We start from the raw sequence: 20,234 nt of genomic DNA on the forward strand, positions 1-20,234 counted from the left end.
ATAACAAATAAAGATTTATTTCTTTGTACACAATGAGTAGAAAGCAGCCAGTAACTCATTCATTTTTAAAACACCTTCCTTTCACATTTTGTACAGATTAAAAACACAAAACAAAAACTAAGATATTAATTATGGTGTTAATAATTAAAAATAAAACTGCATTGCACATGAAAATCAAAACATAAAAAAACACAATGCATATATTGCAGGGACACAAATAAAATGTAATATTTGTATTCAGGTCATTTAACCTGAAAACAACACAACATGTCATGGTGTGTAATGGCGATGCCACAGGTTCAGAGGTTACACCAGTAAATGCCCTGTTGTGTAGTTCAATATTACAAATAGGCCTGCAAAGCCAGAGACGTATTGGGGTCGTGACACAAAGGTCTGCTACATACAAACAAAAATAATGAGTGTATTTGTTAATGAGGCAGATGGCTAAATATAGCTCAGGCAGCCCTTAGCAATGCTTTAAAACCCACAAAATATTTCCTTCTGTAATTTAACACAAATTCAGAACATCTCATTTTCTAAAAGTAGACAAGGGAACAATTATGAGTTAAAAAGATCATATTAAGGAAAAATGGATACACATATATGCCAGAATGGAGAATTGTTATATTTTGCAAATGGTATGCATATAGAAGAATTTCCATGTATTACATAATGCTACATGATTTGCTACCATGTTAATATATCATAATTTGCAAAAATGTTTAATAAATCATCTCCCTTTCTACAGGCTTAAATGTCATTTTCTTAATCAGCATTTTGTCTTACTTTCAATTAAAAATATCTAAATATACTTAAAACATGATTAATTTATTTGAAAAACAAATTTTGTATGATTTTATTACTTCTTTTCAGAGAATATATTGAATAATATATTGATTGGACATTAATTATACGATTTGGACATTTAGTAAGAAAAACTTCAATTTTTTAACTTAAAAAAAATAAATAAATAACTTAATTGTAAAGTATAGGCCTAATATTAAATTTAGTAAATGTATCTTGTTTTAAGGATGTTTGGATATTGTACTGAGGAAAAAAGCCAAAAATAAATATATTTTTGCAGTGTTGAAATGACTTCAGACAATCCACACATTCAGAGCCCTGAATCAGTTGAGACTGTTTGGCATGGAATGGAGAGGGAGCTAAAGAAAGAAACCGAATCGCAATGCGCATACTTCAATCTGTGCGTTTGTATGTGTGAGGTGCTTTTGTCCCGAAGAAGCACTGGAATGATAAATGGGTGTCGTTGTGGATAGAACACCAGATGTTGATCTTAATGAGGAGCCATGCAAGTTAAACAGAGGCAGGCATATGGGGCGGAGGGGACCCGAGTTTCCCCCTCTCTCTCTCTCTCTTCCTCCATATGCTTATTTGTATCTCCTCCATTATGAAGTCTCCCCACCTTTCTAAAGACCAACCTGCAGCACCGTGTCCTTGGGGACAGTTCCTTAGCAACCGCATCAAAACAAATAGACAGCTCGCCACTGTGATGTAAAATGAGATCACAATGCGTGTGAAAGGAAGCCGGCGATGGCGCAGTGGGATTCAAGCAAAGCCTACAGTGCAACAAGAGTCACTTTGTGTTTTTATGGAGATGGGAGTGCGAGGAATCGCTATACTTCCAACATGTTTGCCAAAACAAATGGAGAACATCTCTTGCTCTCTCAGCTGCAATAATCTCATTCCTGTTTGCAGGGGCTGCAGTGCCACAACCCATCACAGTGAATATTTGCACACTTTTCTCTTTCCCATTTGCAGTCTTTCTTTCACACCGTATCTCTTCCAGCTCGCTATCTTTTTCTCTTTTCTACTCGCTACACCCCCAGCATCTTCTCTGCTCATACAAATCTGACACTCCACAGTAAATCACTCCACAAAAAAAGCCCTTTTTCTCTGTTTACAAAGAGCGTGATCCATTTGCCGTCCTCCCTCCCTTGGCATAATGTAAAATAATCCTTCCACACACTCACTTTCATTTTCTTCCTTAGATTGTGGAAATGCTGAGATCTGGAGAACAGCATTTGGTAAACAAAATGCATCAGGAAGACGACAATAAGACAGAGAGATGTAAGCCTGGTATTCTTTAGAAGAAAAAAAAAATAAGTGGGAGCTTTGAAGTCTTAAGGCATAATATGAGCTGTGCTGGGTTTAAAATGAATCAGGCTGTGACTTGAGTGTAAAAGACCTTCCCAAGCCAAAGTTAAAAAAAGGGCCGAACCTGGCGTCGACTCATCTCCTTGGGTATCTACTTTCTTGTTCATGCCACGCTGGACAGCTGTAATTTAACGGCGAGTGCTCTGACAACAAAACAACACTACAAATCTCCATTCCTGAAAGACCTTTCCCTTGTGACCGGAAAACCAACAGCTGAGAAATCCGCTCATCTCCTCAATAGATTCTTTCTGTACGAGTGGCTATACCACAAAATCAATTTATTAATCAAGATTTTGACATGTTTTCCAATAGAAATAGCAAACATCCTTAAAAACAAGATACATTTATCTGAGAAGCGTGATGTGATCTCAGTCAATACATTTTTAATGAAGTTTTTTCCTCCTTGGTTTAAGAATAAATCTTACTAAATTTAGTTAGAAAGGTTTTGGGTTCAATAAGTTATGCTCAATCGACAACATTCATTGCATAATATATCTTACCACAGAAAATAATTTAAACTTGCCTCGGTTTTTAAAAACAAAAACAGGCATATTTTTAAATAAAGGAGAAATCTTTTTTTCCCCCGTTTAATTAGGAAAAATAAGCTGTTCTCTGTTACATAATATTTTAACAAATGTAAATACACTTTCGCTTTGAAGAGTTTGGGGTTGGTAAGATTTTTCCTCTGTTTCTTATCCTCACCACGGCTGAATTTATTTTTAAAAAACGGTAACTGTAAAATATTATTAGAAACTAACATAACTATTTATTTAAAAATGTATTTATTCCTGTGATGACAACACTGAATTTTCACTGATCTGTCAGAAATCGTTCTAATATGCAAATTTAATGTTCAAGATGCTTTTCTTATTATCAGTTCTGAAAACAGTTGTGCTGTTCAATATTTAGTTGATTCTTTGATGAACAGAAACTTCAAAAGAAAAAATATCTTCCTGGCCCAAACTTTTGAATGGTAGTGTGTGTTGTTTGAAAGATGTTTATATATTTGAGATAAAAACGAGGCAAAATACTGATCAAGAAAATGATTTTTGCAGTGTGTGTCTGTGTATAATGCATTTATTATTTGAAAGACAAAAAGAACGTCAGGGCAGGAGCATAATGCTCATGGGCACTTTGGCATCTTAAATAAATGATATCCTCAACAGAAGACGTGTCGTCCTTACAGTGTAAATAAGCTTGCTGTGTGTCCCGACAGTTCAGGGGAATATGCTCTTTTCTGCTTCACAGAACAAGGGCCACGCATTGCCAAGCATGACTTACCATCGGTATATGTGTATATTTGTATTTATGTGCATGAGTGAGTCACAGAAAATAGTAAACCATTTTCAAAACAGAAAAAAAAACAACACACAGAGAAGTTGCTGGCACAGGGACCCAAGGTGAGATCCCCCTTCTGCGTGGTGTAAGTCCTGTTTGTGGTTCTTGTGCTGTACTGATGAAGCCACACACTTTGCATTACTACACAGGTTAGCACAGTGTCCGGATCAGTGCAGGCCTTTGGCACCATGTAAACATTAGTTTGTTTAGTTAGCACTCAGATAGCCCACAGCTCTTTGGGATTGGCAAATAAGCACAGGCTGAGAAGGTTGTCTTGAACTCTTCTTGCAGCCACCTCGTCTGTCCATGGATTCGCCAGCCCCGCATTCTCAAGACCCTGCCCACAATAAGATGAGCAACACGATGCCTGAAAAATGCAAGAAGGATGTTACATCATCTAGACAGATCAATAGAAAGCTGAGACATCAAATGCAAAGATCAAAAATGTTTTCAAATATAGTTCCCTTTAACACACTGGATAGCAGGCAGTTTTAAGTTGAGTTTTAAGTACTGCATCTGCATCATATACTAAAATAAAACACCCTTTAAAGAAATGGTTCAGGCAAAAATAAACCTGTATGACTTTCTCTCCTTTTGTAGAACACAAATGTCTTCTGAAGACTGTCAGGAAGAGACTGGTAGTTGTTTTTGCTGAATGTCTTACCGCTTTATCTCTCAAATGTGTTCTGAGTGCAAGATGCGTCATGCAAGATTTGACATTAATTAGGTCCAACATTATTGGTTCTTAAGTGTATTGTAGCCAATTGAGACATGTTTGAAAGAGAGTTTGAAATTAATTTGTTTAATTAAATTGCACTCAAATCATATCACACTGCTTCAGAAGACTTCAGAATACAGTGAATGAGTCATACGTACCATGTTTGCAGTACAATTCTAGTAATATAAATCACCATGAGTGTACAGATTCTGATGAACTTCTATCATCTGTAATTCATAAATAATGAAACTATAAGCAAACCTGCACAATTATAGGCCTCTGAGTTTTGCTTCAGGCTCCTCATGGACCTGGCTCAGATGGGAAGACGTTCCTCAGCTGTTCGATTACCTGCTGCAGCTGCAGTACGGTGTCCTGCTCGTGATCCAAATCTTCACCTACACAACGTTAAATGCTACAATAAACATGACCTCAACTAAATGCATCACAAGTTTATAGCAATATATAAGTCACATCTCTTTGAATGCCATTATGGGCCCATGTTGGCAGGATGACAGCAAAGCTGCAAGGTTATTCCAGGTGATACCTGCAGCTTCTGTGTCTGTGGTCTCTCTGCTGGGAGGCTCCCCCTGGTGGCCACCCCCTGACACAGGAGAGGATAGAGAAGAAGGAGCCGAGCCATTGGCCTCCGAGTCGTCTTTGGGCTGAGAGAGAGCAAGAAATCCTAATGAAAACACTATAATTTCTGCAGGCTTGGGGTTATATTTTTTTGTTTTTATTCAGCAAGGATGCATTAAATTGATAAAAATGACAGTAAAGATATTTATAATGCTACAAAATATTCCTATTTCAAATAAATTTTAAACCATTATCAGTTTATTAGAGAATGCGTCATTTAAATCAGAAAATAGTTATTTTAATTTGCAATACTATTTTACAATTATATTACTATTTTTACTGTACTTTATACTGCCTTGTTGAGAGACTTATTAGGTCACACTTTATTTTAAGGTCCAGTTCTCACTATTAACAAAGCATTAACTATGACTTTTTCCTCAATAAACTCCTAATTTGCTGCTTATTAATAGTAAGGTAGTTGTTAATATGTGACCCTGGACCACAAAACCAGTCTTAAGTCGCTGGGGTATATTTGTAGCAATAGCCAAAAATACATTGCATGGGTCAAAATTATTGATTTTTCTTTTATGCCAAAAATCATTAGGATATTAAGTAAAGATCATGTTCCATGAAGATATTTTGTAAATTTCCTACTGTAAATTTATAAAAATGTAATTTTTTAATTAGTAATATGCATTGCTAAGAACTTCATTTGGAAAACTTTAAAGGAGATTTTTCAATATTTTGATTTTTTTGCACCCTCAGATTCCAGATTTTCAAATTGTTGTATCGCGGCCAAATATTGTCCAATCCTAACAAACCATACATCAATGGAAAGCTTATTTATTCAGCTTTTTTTTTTAATTTACCCTTGTGACTGGTTTTGTGGTCCAGGGTCATGTTAATAATAACCATGCTAAGCAACTAGTTAATAGTGAGCATTGGTCCCTATACTAAATAATCTTACCAACCCCTTTTGAACAATAATACATAGTTCTTTTTCTAAATTTCACTTAATTTTTCAATTTAATTTAATGTTTTTTTTTTTAAATAAAATAAGTATTCATATTTATTTTTAAATACTTATTAAATATATAATAGAAACAATAGTGTAGTATATATACTGTATATACTACAGATGTGCATAATTTTATACTAATAAATATTAGACAGTATATAGTATGCAGTATGCCAAACCATGCTTTAAACTGAAAACATTGTTGTTGGGTTCTCTGATGAGAAAAACAGTCACAAGTTTTCAAATGCTGCCCAAACTTCGGCGTTTATCGACCAGGGATTTGGCCCCTTTTTCATACATTACAAAGACAGTGTATTTTCTTGAGGGATGAACAAACTGATAAGAAACACAGAGATGATTCGCCTCTTTTTTGTTTTTGTTCATTTCACAGGCAGATGAGTTGAATTGAGGCTGTTTGCATGAATACCTCAAATTTATTCTGAGTTAAACTCTTTTATCGCTTTACAGAGATGTCCACAGAGGTAAGACTGTAACTTTCCCAGCGACTTTCTAGGGGTGCAGAAAGAAGAGTTCAGATCTCCATAATCCCAGCACATTATTGCTTCCCCCATGACACATCTCTCGTTCGTTTTTGTAGGTTAAGTCGATCTCTCTCCCCCCGTTCCTTCCCTCTATTTCAGTCTAACTCCTTTTCACCTACGCTACAGCCTCAGTGTTTTTGCTCTGCTCTCTCATTCCATCCAGCCTGCCAATCATATCTCTGCAGCACTACCTCTCTTTTTTTTTCTGCACAACCACCTCTTATCCTATTCACTCAGCACCGCCTGAGCTTTTCTTTTCCCTCCTCAGCCTGCTTTCTGTCTTTCTTTCACTAAAGAAAAGGATCCTATTTCTGCCCACTCTATTCTGTCCTTAAGCTCTATGTACGTCAGCTCAAGAAACGACTTGCTTTCTACCCACTCCACCTGTATGATTCCATCTCCATCAATGGTGTTCTTCCCCATATATAATCTCTCTACCTCTTCCTTCCCATCTTTGCAATTTACCAGAAGCAATTCACCAGAAGTTAGCATGCCTTCCTACAGTCTCTCGTCCTCCATCTCTTTTCAGGTCTCAATAATAGCTACTCTTAAAAAAAAATCCTTTCTGTCTCCACATCTCTTCTGCTTTCACCTGAGACATGTCTTTTCTAGTCCTTGTCCTTACTGAACCTGCATTAGTAAGCAACTCTTGCCTCGCTTTTACCCTTCTACATGTGGCACATCAAGGCAGTCTATAATACGGTCTGTCCCCCTCTGTTCAGTCGCCTTCCTACTCTTTTTGCCGAGAGCTTCAAATACGTCTTCTTTCTCCCCTCTACCTCCCTTTTCAGTATATTTTGTAAACTCATCTTTACTTCTCTAAAAGTGACTGTTTTTAAAGCTCAAAACATTCCTTCAAACCCATAAACATTTAACATTAAAGTCTTCAGCGCAGAAGGCACTGATTTACCTGTTCGTGTCTCTCCCTGTACGGTGGTAAGAATCATACAACTCCCTATGCGCCATTCCTTCACTGTTTCTGTAGTAATAATCTATTCTGGCTCACACTTTAGTACTCACTGTGGGCATACTTCTAATTTTTTGGGTAAACAGGTACATGTTTGTACCTCACAGGCTGTATCTCACCTGCAGCAGTAGTTCTCTGAGTCGGCATAGCTGGGACTCCAGTTGCTTGTTGTGGTCCTCTAGAATCTGCATGCGCGTCTCCAGGCGGGTCTTGTGCTGTCGAAGGACTCGAGCCTCGGCTAGGAGCTCCTCATCCTGCTGACCGGCCGGTGAACCGGGACCCGACTCCAGCAGCTGGGGTGAAGCTGCTGCCTCTTCATGCTTCCACTTCAGCCGCCGATACTCGCCCTGGAGCACCCTGCGGGACAGACAACAACATCATCATCACTAGTTCATTTTATTTACACAATATTTTATGTAAATAAACATATGTCTGTACTGTGATAAATGGAAATCTTTTTTTTTTTTTTTCTTTTTGTAGCATGAGTTCGGTTGAATTTGGGTGGGTCAGGGATAAAATGTGGGCTATACATATATATATATATATATATATATATATATATGTGTGTGTGTGTGTGTGTGTGTATATATTCCAGTGTCTGTATTGTGGTATATGGAAATATTTATTACTTTGTTATTTCTCTATTTGTAGCATGCGAGTTCAGGAGGATTTTGGTGGGATTACCAAGAGTGCAGAATATATTCTTGTTGAGAAATTATTATAACCCTCTAAAATTCATTCAAATTGACTGAAAAACAGAAGAAAAAAAACAAAACAAAACAAAATGTGTTTTTAACACAGCAGCCATCACTCAGCTCTTTCTATACCAATAATGACAGTGCGAAGCCCTGATTTATTCAGGAGGTTAAGGTTGCAGATCCCCTGCAGACACTAACAATTAATCTTGCTTTATTGACCTATTACTCACCTATAACAAAGCAAGACCACATGAGAGCATGACTTAAAGGTCAGGATTTACGCCGAAGACAAAACTCATAAATGACTCACAGCTGTAACAATAGCCTCTGGGATGAAATAAAATGGTAGGCCTAATAGACCTTTTTGTGTGTGTGTTTCTGCTGATGTTTGAAATGGTTTTAAGGTCAAAATATCAATGTTTTTAACCCAGACTAACCATTATAATTATAATAATAACCACAGTTTCCCAGCAAAACATCTTATCTCAGCCAATTAAAACTATTAGCTCTATCTTAATCCTCTGATCTCAATCACAGCCAGAAGCCAAGAGTCGCAATTACAAAGAAAAATAATTTTACCTCCAATTATTTTAATCAACAAATTCAGCATAACCCTCAGTGAAACCATTGTAGAGTTACATTTCTCTGCAGAATTATTTCTGTATTTATAAACATCTTTATAATTAATTATAATTATAAATACAGAAATAATTCTGGAGAGAAATGTAACTCTACAATGGTTTCACTGAGGGTTATGCTGAATTTGTTGATTTTGATGCATTTACTTTGGAGACAATTGTGCAGAAAATATTTAGACTTTTTTATTTAGATCTATCTATCTATCTGTGCGTGTGTATAATATACAGTATATACATACAGTATAATATATATATATTATAGAAAAAGGCCCCCCTTAAGAAAAAATGTGCTATTCACTGCACCTAAAATGTATAATTGCAGAAAAAAATATATACGTTGTATTGAACATTAATGGAGCAACAGATTTTGTGGGAAAATAAATCATTCAAGTTGTTTATTTTGTTTAAAAATCTTATAAATGTATGAGGTGGCAAGGGGGGCCTTTTACCCCACAGACGGGGTAAAAGGCCCACCAGCACGGGGTAAAAGGCACACGGTATCGATACAAATAATTCAGCTAAAATAATGTTTTGTTTAATAATGTCTAAGTTAATACTTGTTCAAAACAATCACTTTAGCAAAGTTTGTACTGTTTTCTGCTTAAATTTAAAAAAATTAAAAAAGTTCAATAAATATACTGTCATTAAAATGTGTTAATATAAAAATATATTTTAAAATACAGAAAGAAAATCATTTTAATTAGTAAAGATTCTGAAAGTATTGAAGGAGATCCAATAATAACTGAATATATATTTACAGTAGTAAAAACAAATTATATTTTATTATATGGTATGATTAATATCATGTTTTTAAATATGATGGTTTAATTCTAAACATGGTGATTATTTCTACAAAACTGAAACAAAACTGAAAATCATAAAGAAGACCTTTGTCTCAAAACTTATGCATTAATTTTAGCAATTCTCATTTGCTACATAAATCTACAAAATTGTAAAAAACATAAAATATTAGATCAAGTAAGCACAGAATCAAATCCGCTCTGCTGGGTGCAATCGCGTCAAAGATCAGACAAATAAACACGTGCATCTTGAAAAGCGAATGTTTTGGAAAGTGTTAAGCCATGTTTTTGTGCCATCTAGTGGTTTAGTTGAAAATAATATCAAAGGTGTCTTTTACCCCGGGGCGCATTTAGCCCCGTTGTACCCTATGTATGTGTACACTCACACACATACAGGTGCTGGTCATATAATTAGAATATCATCAAAAAGTTGATTTATTTCACTAATTCCATTCAAAAAGTGAAACTTGTATATTATATTCATTCATTACACACAGACTGATATATTTCAAATGTTTATTTCTTTTAATTTTGATGATTATAACTGACAACTAAGGAAAATCACAAATTCAGTATCTCAGAAAATTAGAATATTACTTAAGACCAATACAAAGAAAGGATTTTTAGAAATCTTGGCCAACTGAAAAGTATGAACATGAAAAGTATGAGCATGTACAGCACTCAATACTTAGTTGGGGCTCCTTTTGCCTGAATTACTGCAGCAATGCGGCGTGGCATGGAGTCGATCAGTCTGTGGCACTGCTCAGGTGTTATGAGAGCCCAGGTTGCTCTGATAGTGGCCTTCAGCTCTTCTGCATTGTTGGGTCTGGCATATCGCATCTTCCTCTTTACAATACCCCATAGATTTTCTATGGGGTTAAGGTCAGGCAAGTTTGCTGGCCAATTAAGAACAGGGATACCATGGTCCTTAAACAAGATACTGGTTGCTTTGGCACTGTGTGCAGGTGCCAAGTCCTGTTGGAAAATGAAATCTGCATCTCCATAAAGTTGGTCAGCAGCAGGAAGCATGAAGTGCTCTAAAACTTCCTGGTATACGGCTGCGTTGACCTTGGACATCAGAAAACACAGTGGACCAACACCAGCAGATGACATGGCAGCCCAAATCATCACAGACTGTGGAAACTTCACACTGGACTTCAATCAACATGGATTCTGTTCCTCTCCAGTCTTCCTCCAGACTCCGGGACCTTGATTTCCAAATTAAATGCAAAATTTACTTTCATCTGAAAAGAGGACTTTGGACCACTAAGCAACAGTCCAGGTCTTTTTCTCCACAGCCCAGGTAAGATGCTTCTGACGTTGTCTCTGGTTCAGAAGTGGCTTGGTAGCCCTTTTCCTGAAGACATCTGAGCGTGGTGACTCTTGACGCACTGACTCCAGCTTCAGTTCTCTCCTTGTGAAGCTCTCCCAAGTGTTTGAATCGGCTTTGCTTGACAGTATTCTCAAGCTTGCGGTCATCCCTGTTGCTTGTGCACCTTTTCCTACCCAAATTCTTCCTTCCAGTCCACTTTGCATTTAATATGCTTTGATACAGCACTCTGTAAACAGCCACACCTTTCAGTAATGACCCTCTGTGACTTACCCTCTTTGTGGAGGGTGTCAATGTTCGTCTTCTGGATCATTGCCAAGTCAGCAGTCTTCTCCATTAATGTGGTTTCAAAGAACAAGACATACCCGGAATTTATACTGTAGGGATGGTCATTAATTGAAACTCAAATGTAAATATTCTAATTTTCTGAGATACTGAATTTGGGATTTTCCTTAGTTGTCAGTTATAATCATCAAAATTAAAAGAAATAAACATTTGAAATATATCAGTCTGTGTGTAATGAATGAATATAATATACAAGTTTCACGTTTTGAATGGAATTAGTGAAATAAATCAACTTTTTGATGATATTCTAATTATATGACCAGCACCTGTATATCTATCTAGGCCTGTCTGTCTCTGTCTCTGTGTGTGTCTGTGTCTGTGCCTCTGTGCCTCTGTGCCTCTGTGTGTGTGTGTGTGTGTGTGTGTGTGTGTGTGTTGGTATCTGTGGTTTACGGGGATAAAAATCTGTTTAATGACAAATTTTAAATGACATGGGTATGACAGAGGTATTGCAATTTGAAGATGGTTTATGAGGACACTGTCTATGTCCCCGTAATTCAAAAGGCTTAAAAAACACACTAAATGGTGTTTTTTTGAAAATCTAAAAATTCACAAAGTTTCCTGTAAGGGGTAGGGTTAGGTGTAGGGTTGGTGTAGGGCAATAACACATACAGTTTGTACAATATAAAAACCATTACGCCTATGGAGAGTCCCTGTAAACCACAAATACCAACATGAGAGAGTGAGTGTGTGTGTGTGTGTGTGTGTGTGTGTGTCCGTCTGTCCCTGGACCACAAAACCAGTCATAAGGGTAAAAAATTAGATTTAGGACAATATTTGACTGAGATACAATGTATTCATGGCTACTGCTACAAATATATCCATGCTACAAAAGACTGTTTTTGTGGTGTATTTTTATTATATTTATAAAGCTTTTATAGAACTAACAACCAAAAAGCATTGGTTAGCAATCTTCTTAGCATCTTGGCAGTAAGTTTTGCATGGTTAAATATCATTCACATGTTCTTCAAAAAATCTAAAATTCTAGTTATTTTTTGAATTCAGATTAGTGCTGCACAATTTACATATTTCAGCTTCAAGTGCGAACATGCCACTGGCTGTGCCCTCACCTGTTCTCATTCTCCAGGCGTTGGAGGGTGCGCTGCAGCTCTTCTCTGTCCTGGCAGTCCAGGTGGGCCAGCAGGTGGCCGTGGGGGGAGTCCTGCTCGAGGGCGGGGCTGGAGTGACGTAGGAGGTACTGATCTTCATCCCTGAGTCCCCCCACACAGGAGATAGTGCACACTGAACACATTAGCGGTGCCACGCAGCAGCAGACAGACGCACACAGCGCCAAGCGTGCACACAAAGCAGCAGGTACATAAGCCAAAAGCACACAATGCAGCAGTGGCATATCAATACAGAACACATGCACGCATATTTTGCATAAACTGCAGATGGAGTGGTTAGAGTGTATGCAAACACAGACTAACGCACACCATCATCCATAAAACAAACAGCAGTTTAGATGCTGAACAAGATGCGATCATACAAACATGCATACTCTTGGTAATCCAAGCACTCTCCTTGCCATCAAAACGACGAGCTAAATAGGCACAGCTAAAATACAGGCACACAGGAGCAAAAACAAATTACCACTTCACACAGGAAGCACTGAAACAATCACGGCTCTCACATTAGTCACATCAATAATAAAAAACTAGCTGTTTTCATGCACTCTGCTGTAATTATACAGGTGCCATTACATGGGCCATCAGTAAACAAAGACCACTTATAGACCGCTGGACAGGGAAGATTTGGTAAAAGCCACGGAAATGGCACATTATGCCCTGTCAAATAGATATACTACATCACTCACTGATGCACTGTCTCTCTCTTTTAAAGGAACAGTTCTCACAAAAATATGAAGTGGATATTTACTTTATATTTACTCTCTTTTCCTCATGGGCGTAGCTTGTAAAATCTTTTAGTCACTAAAGATTTAAAGTATTTTTTAAACAAATAATATTTTAGTAATGTTAATGCATTTTAAATTGTTATTTTGCCATGTTGCAGGTAAATTAAAAATAATCTAATCAAACTTACTAATGCCTCCCTCAATCTCATTTGCATGAGAAGCTGTCTCGTGACAAATCTGCATTTTGACAGATTATTTTACGGATAGTATTCTACTTCTTTCCTTATATAGCATAAACTGATATTCAGCAATTTTTACAGCATACACCAACTGCATCAATTGGAAAAAATAAATAAAATAAAAAGGGCTGAAAAAGCAAGACATTTTGAAAAGATTCAGCTGGGAGAACATCTAGCAAACTAATTAAGTTAATTGACATCAGGTCTGTAACATGATATAAAATCATGCTATAAAAGCGATGTTTTAGAGAGGCAGAGTCTCTCAGAAGTAAAGATGGGCAGAGGCTCTCCAATCTGTGAAAGAGTGCGTAAAAAGATTGTGGAATACTTTAAAGGGGTCATATAATGCCATTTTTGTACAAGCTAATATGATTCTTTAGGGTCTAAATTGAAAGTTTGTAATATACTTTAATTAAAAATTCTCATTAGTATTGTAAGAAAACACTCATTTTACCTGCTCAAAACAGCTCTGTTTTCAGCACACCGCTTTAGTGCATGTGTTTTTAAATGCTAATGAGCTTTGCTCGCCCGCCCTCTGTTCTGTGGGGCGTTTTTGACACAACACACGTGGAGTGTTGCCTTGACAACAGTTGAGGGTATATTTTGAAGAATGGCAGCGGGAGTCTCTGAGGATACTGTGCAACCGTATCAATTCGAACCGGAGTCGGACCCGGAACAGGATGACGGCCCCGAAGAAGTTCGACAATTAAGGCTCGAACGGGACGTTTCTGAATGGTTGGTTAACGTAATGTCACTTTTATCTATTTTTGTGTGTACTGTCAGGTAGAGTAGTGAGATACGAACGCTATGTGTTTACTGATACGTTAGTTCATTGACAGATTGATGTTACAGCTAATGGTCATGAAAAATAAATTTGGTAAATGTAGGCTTGTCAGTGATGCGTAACGTTATCTATGCAGTGTTAGGTACAACTCTCAGGGCGGAAACCATTAATTTTCATGCAGTTATAACTGTTTTTTATTTATTTAAATTTTTTACATTACTTCTTAACAGACACCGTTATAAACCATCTACAAAAGTAAGCTTAGTGTAGTGTTATCATGTTAACTTTAATACCTGCGTACACAGTTTGTAATAACACAATAACCATAACGTTTTGTTCATTATAAACGTGGGATTATTAATTATATTGAGAACGTCAGAATAGAAAACATGCATGTACCCTGAATGTAAACATTAGCCACATACATCGTGAAGCGTGCTAGCGATTTGCAAAGATTAATATAAAGATTAATATAAAGGTTAATTAAACGTTACACTCACTTCTTCTGGAGGTTCAGCAGGAACACGAATAGTTGGTACCGATTCTTTTTTCAGGAGCAGCTTCTTAGCAAAACCAGCTTTATACTGACCTTCATTTATAAAGCAGTCTGGTGAAAAACGATTCGCGCAAACATGAAAACATTGACGTTGCTCGTGGGGAATATTCCCTTCAAAAGCAAAACTCAGCCACTGTGTCTTCAGCGGTTCGGACTTAGGAACATCAAAATGACTGCTATGTTCATTATTGCACCCGAGAACAGAACACCACAATCGCTTAGACGCCATTCTGCTCATAGACAGCTCCAGCGTATATCAACAATGACGCGCGGACTATGATTGACAGCTCGCTCACGAGCAAGGGCGGGTCTGTGTTGAAACACTGCTGTCAATCAACCATCGTGGGAGGGGCGTCCGACCGTGTGGCGTCACTTGTAAAAGTGCATGTACCATTATATGACCCCTTTAAAAACAACGTTCCTCAACGTCAAATTGCAAAGGCTTTGCAAATATCATCCTCTACAGTGCATAACATCATCAAAAGATTCAGAGAAACTGGAAAAATCTGTGTGTAAGGGACAAGGCTGAAGACCTTTGTTGGATGCCCGTGGTCTTCGGGCCCTCAGAAGACACTGCATCACTCATCGGCATGATTCTGTCATTGACATTACTAAATGGGCCCAGGAATACTTCCAGAAACCACTGTCGGTAAACACAATCCGCCGTGCCATCTGCAGATGCCAACTAAAGCTCTATCATGCAAAAAGGAAGCCATATGTGAACATGGTCCAGAAGCACCGTCGTGTCCTGTGGGCCAAGGCTTATTTACAATACAAAAAAGTTTCAAAGTGGAAAAGTGTTCTATGGTCAGACGAGTCCAAATTTGACATTCCTGTTGGAAATCACGGATGCTATGTCCTCCGGGCTAAAGAGGAGGGAGACCTTCCAGTGTGTCATCAGCGTTCAGTTCAAAAGCCAGCATCTTTGATGGTATGGGGATGCATAAGTGCATACGGTATGGGCAGCTTGCATGTTTTGGAAGGCACTATGAATGCTGAAAGGTATATAAAGGTGTTAGCTTGGTCTATGATTTTCAAACACAATTTTTCTCCAACCAATTACTTTATCTGGAATAATAAGAATATTTGTTTTAAATATAAGTCTTTATTTTTTGAAAATTTGTTTAAGAATGGGATAAATCGAGTTAGTCAATTATTTAATCAAGATGGTTACTTATTTACATATCAAGAATTTCTTTCTTGCTATAATATTCCTGTTACTCCAAAACAGTTTGCTATTGTATTTGGCGCTAACCCTAATGGTGTCATTATGTTATTTAAGGGCTGTAATCATTTCTTGACAAATTCTGAAAGTCCTCTTACAGACCCAACTGACACATATGTAAGTAGAATATGTTCTAAATCTGCATTAAAAAATAATAAATAAAAGTAATTCGTTCTCTTTTTCTTAGTGATTCTGTATCTACTTTTCATGTTGTCACAAAATGGAATAGTTTAGTACTGTAGATAATATTTTGTGGAAAAAGATTTGGACTCTTCCTAACAAATATCTATTGATAATCAAGGTCAAAGAGATCTCCTTTAAGCTTATTCATCGGTATTATCCTGTTAAAACATTCATTGTGTCAAAATTTAAATTAAGTATAGATGTGAATTGTACCTCCTGTGATTCACAACCGGAGTCTATCTTGCATCTTTTTTGGCATTGTGATCATACAAGAAAACTGTGGCAAGACAATTGTCATTCATTGTAGACTATATATATATATGAAGACTTTGAGCTTTATTTTAGGGATGTTTTGTTTGGGTTTTTCAGTTTTGAGAAGCAATATATAAATGTTTATTTTCTCTGCAACCTAATTATTTTGCTTGTTAAATGTTTTATTCACAAATGTATAACTATGAAAGTTCTCCCCAATTTTTTTCTAATAACTTTCAAGAAGTTATTAAGATTTATATTACATCTTTATCTACCTCTTGTAAGAAAAAGGCCATTAAAACTTTGAATGTATGCTCACTTTTTGGTGTTTTTGTATAAATATTAAGGTTTTGTTTTTTCTCTCGCTCTCCATTTCTGAATTCAAATGTTATGTAATGTTTGGCCATCCCTGAACCCCTGGCACTCTGTTTTGGATTAAGGTTGCTTTCATATTTGTATTCTGTATGCAAATGTTGGAAAGAAAAAAAAAAGGTAAATAAAGGTTTTAGAGCAACATATGCTCCCCTCCAGACGACGTGTATTTCAGCTGGACAATGCAAAACCACATACTGCAGCTATTACAACAGCATGGCTTCGTAGTAGAAGATTCCGGGTGCTGAATTAGCCTGCCTGCAGTCCAGATCTTTCACCTATAGAGAACATTTGGCGCATCATTAAATGAAAAATATGGCAAAGATGACCACGAACTCTTCAGCAGCTGGAAACCTATATCAGGCAAGAATGGGACCAAATTCCAACACCAAAACTCCAGAAACTCATAACCTTGATGCCCAGACATCTTCAAACTGTTTGAAAAGAAGAGGAGATACTACACCATGGTAAACATGCCCCCGTCCCAACTATTTTGAGACCTGTAGCAGATATCAAATTTGAAATGAGCTCATTTTGTGTATAAAATTGTAAAATTTCTCAGTTTAAACATTTGTTATGTTATCTATTTTCTATTGTGAATAAAATATTGGCTCATGTGATTTGAAAGTCTTTTAGTTTTCATTTTATTAAAATTTTAAAAATGTCCCAACATTTCCGGAATTTGGGTTGTCATCAAAAATATCTTAATTTGTGTTCCGAAGATGAACGAATGTCTTACGGATTTGGAATCTAATTCTCTTCGGTTATGAGTTTGACTGTGAATTGTTCTTCTTAGATGAACCTTTTCAAAGAATCAGTTGATGCCGTTCACAAAACGGCTCAATAATCTGGCCACAATTAACAGTTGCAATGAAGATTATAAGTGAATAACAAAAATTTTAGTATGTTCCTAATGGTTATTGCATGGCTTCGGAAGACTTGGAATACAGTGCATGAGTTATGGCTTAATGGTCCTTTTGCATGCTTTTTAAAGCTGGATAATTCATTGTAATTGCATTGAAAAGAGACTCTTTTGTGTTACGGGGAAGAAAGAAAATCATAAAGCTTTGGAACGGCATGAGGACGAATGTATTTTTGGGTGAACTATTCCTTTAAATTTAATTCTTTCTCTCACTCACAGAGTCATTTCCAGCACAAAACATGCACAGTCATGATTCTGGGCTGTGATGATCTGACCTCTTTTATTAGTTTTGATTTTGTGCGGGCTCACCTAATTTCACCTATATATGCTTGTATTTCAGTGGCTTTCTTTGTCCGCTGTCCTGCAGCTCTTAACATCTTGTTCGGTAGCATTTCAATAGCCCAATCGCTCTCTTTCTCTCTCCCTCCTGTCAGCATCCAAGCCTGCTCTATTCATCCCTACTGTTGTGCTCCTTAATCACACAGACTTAATACGACAGAGGGTGAACGCACACATTGCCATAGGTCATTTTCATTATCTTTTTTAATTAATGTGACTGCCCAGCCACACCAAACATGGAGGCATGCATTCATGGCCATGCGCACATCCACACACCCATGCACGGGGACTTAGCGTCTGTGACAGATTCCAGTGTGTGTGGGAGGTGGTGTACTCACAAACTTTCATCCGGAGAGAGACTGTCGGTGAAAAAGGAACAGCTCTGGTTCTCCATTTCTGCCAACCTGAAAAGAGCAAGCGAAAATGAAAATGTCATATTACAGAGCACGGGTCACAACATATAGAAAGGCGTACAAAGGCAAAGTCACTGTGCATTGTAATTTGTTTGCTGTGGCAAGGATGGTGGCTTCAAACAAGAGGCATAGGAATGGAATAGCACACGGTTGGCGGAGGAAAAGACGACGACAGCTGTGACTCATCGAGACATCTCAGTGACTGCATAAGAGACACCTTAGAGCAGTTTCTCCAACCTAAAAATCACATGTTGTTATCCTACCCTGACTTTTCAGATACCGTGCACGACTAACCTGGGTAGCAAATTATCATGCAACGCCGAAGCTGTGCCTCCTGGCTTCACTCTCTTTTCTCTCTCTCCATGACAAAGCCAAAGGAGAATCTGTTCCTCTTTCACTTCATTTGTCACATGAATTTTTATGACATAAATGCCTCTCCTGGGTATTTTCTAAACACCTTGCAAGTTTGCATTCCCTGCCACAAGTGGCATGGTAAAAACAGAATATGAAAAAGATCTTCATCACGCACCACATATTACTTGGCATACAACTGACATGCCATGCCCAAAAGTATACAGTATGAACGCTTTTCGGTCCACTGCAGCTTGAGTCCTTGTGTCAGCCTAAAGCCAAATTTAAGCTAAAATAAGCCATTTCTATATATCTAGCAGCACCAAATGCAATTGCAAAATAATGAAAGCAGTATAGTTTATTTTGTGGTCATCTTGAAAATATTTTCTATATAGGAAATTGTAGAGCTCCTATATCTACTTGAATGGAGAAAGAATGAAATCAAGCTTACATTTCAACATACACTACTGTTCGGAGAGGGTACTTTTTAAAAATGTTTTTAAATGTTTTTGAAAGAAGTCTTTTATGCGCACCAAGACTGCATTCATGTGCCCATAAGAAAAAAAACTAAAACATTAATATTGTGAAATATTACAATTTAAAACAAACGTTTTCTATTTTAATATATTTTAAAATGTTATTTATTCCTGTGATGACAAAGGTGAATATTCAACAGCCAATATACTTCAGTATTTAGTGTCACATGATCCTTCAGAAATCATTCTAATATGCTGTTTTGGTGCTCAATAAATATTTCTTATTATCATCAAAGTTGAAAGCAGTTTTTTTTGTTTACAGGATTTGTTGATGAATAGAAAATTTAAAAGAACAGCATTTATTTGAAATCGAAATTTCGATTTCAAATAAATGCTGTTCTGTTAAAGTTTGTAAATTTTGGAGTGTTATTATTAGGGCTGTGTTAATTGCATTACAAAGTTTATTCCACAACTATTTAATTAGATTAACACATTAAATCGATGGCCCTAGACATTACAGATCAAATTAATGCACCCCTGCTGAAAAACTATAAAAACTATTAAAAAAAAATCTTACTCACCCTAAACTGTTGAATGGTTAGTGTATGTCAAATCGGCAACAAAGTAAGACAACATTGGTATCATAAATCATATTCCTTTAGCTCAATCATGCTAAAAAGTGTCATAAATTAAAATAAACATTTCAGGCTGGTCCAGGTTATCATGTCAAATTTATTTGTGCGGTACCTTTAATAATAGATATTGTTTCAAATCAGTTTTCCAGAGGACTTAGAAAAACAGGCGACGTCTCCATAATAGTGGCAACTGGCTCTATAATGTCTTTGAAAAATGTCTATGTCTGTGATAATGTTCACTATAGTGCCCCTTGTGGCACCTTGGACAATGCAACAAATAGCACTCCCACCCATATCAGAATGCAGCAATGTATGAAAATGAGTTTGCGTGGCTAGAAGGTTCACCCTGCACCTCACCCAGAACAGACAAGATTACCCCAGTACAAGAGAGGTGTTCTCAACACAGCAGGGAGTGGACAATAGACCCTGTGCTTACCACTAGCAATGCAGGGGTGAAACTTTGCTTTTAGCAATGCTCTGCACTTTC

At 37.0% G+C, this 20,234-nt stretch overlaps 1 protein-coding gene across 11 annotated transcripts in view; it reads right to left on the bottom strand.

Moving 5' to 3' along the window:
- Position 1: 1 nt before the first annotated feature.
- drp2 (dystrophin related protein 2) overlaps positions 2-20,234 on the bottom strand; it is a 156,521-nt gene continuing 136,288 nt past the window's right edge. For 7 of the 11 annotated variants that reach the window (XM_058797330.1, XM_058797334.1, XM_058797336.1 and 4 more), the window contains 6 exons: positions 18,211-18,276; positions 12,216-12,356; positions 7,454-7,691; positions 4,776-4,893; positions 4,493-4,626; positions 3,745-3,880 (listed from right to left, as the gene is read on the bottom strand). In XM_058797330.1, the coding sequence (XP_058653313.1) occupies positions 4,532-4,626; positions 4,776-4,893; positions 7,454-7,691; positions 12,216-12,356; positions 18,211-18,276 (658 nt within the window). In that variant the 3' untranslated portion in view covers positions 3,745-3,880; positions 4,493-4,531. Of the gene's footprint in view, positions 3,881-4,492; positions 4,627-4,775; positions 4,894-7,453; positions 7,692-12,215; positions 12,388-18,210; positions 18,277-20,234 lie in introns of those variants that run through there. The other 4 variants (XM_058797331.1, XM_058797332.1, XM_058797333.1 and 1 more) reach the window with 4 other exon arrangements.

This window comes from Onychostoma macrolepis, chromosome 14, assembly GCF_012432095.1.
Source record: "Onychostoma macrolepis isolate SWU-2019 chromosome 14, ASM1243209v1, whole genome shotgun sequence".
Taxonomy (NCBI): domain Eukaryota; kingdom Metazoa; phylum Chordata; class Actinopteri; order Cypriniformes; family Cyprinidae; genus Onychostoma; species Onychostoma macrolepis.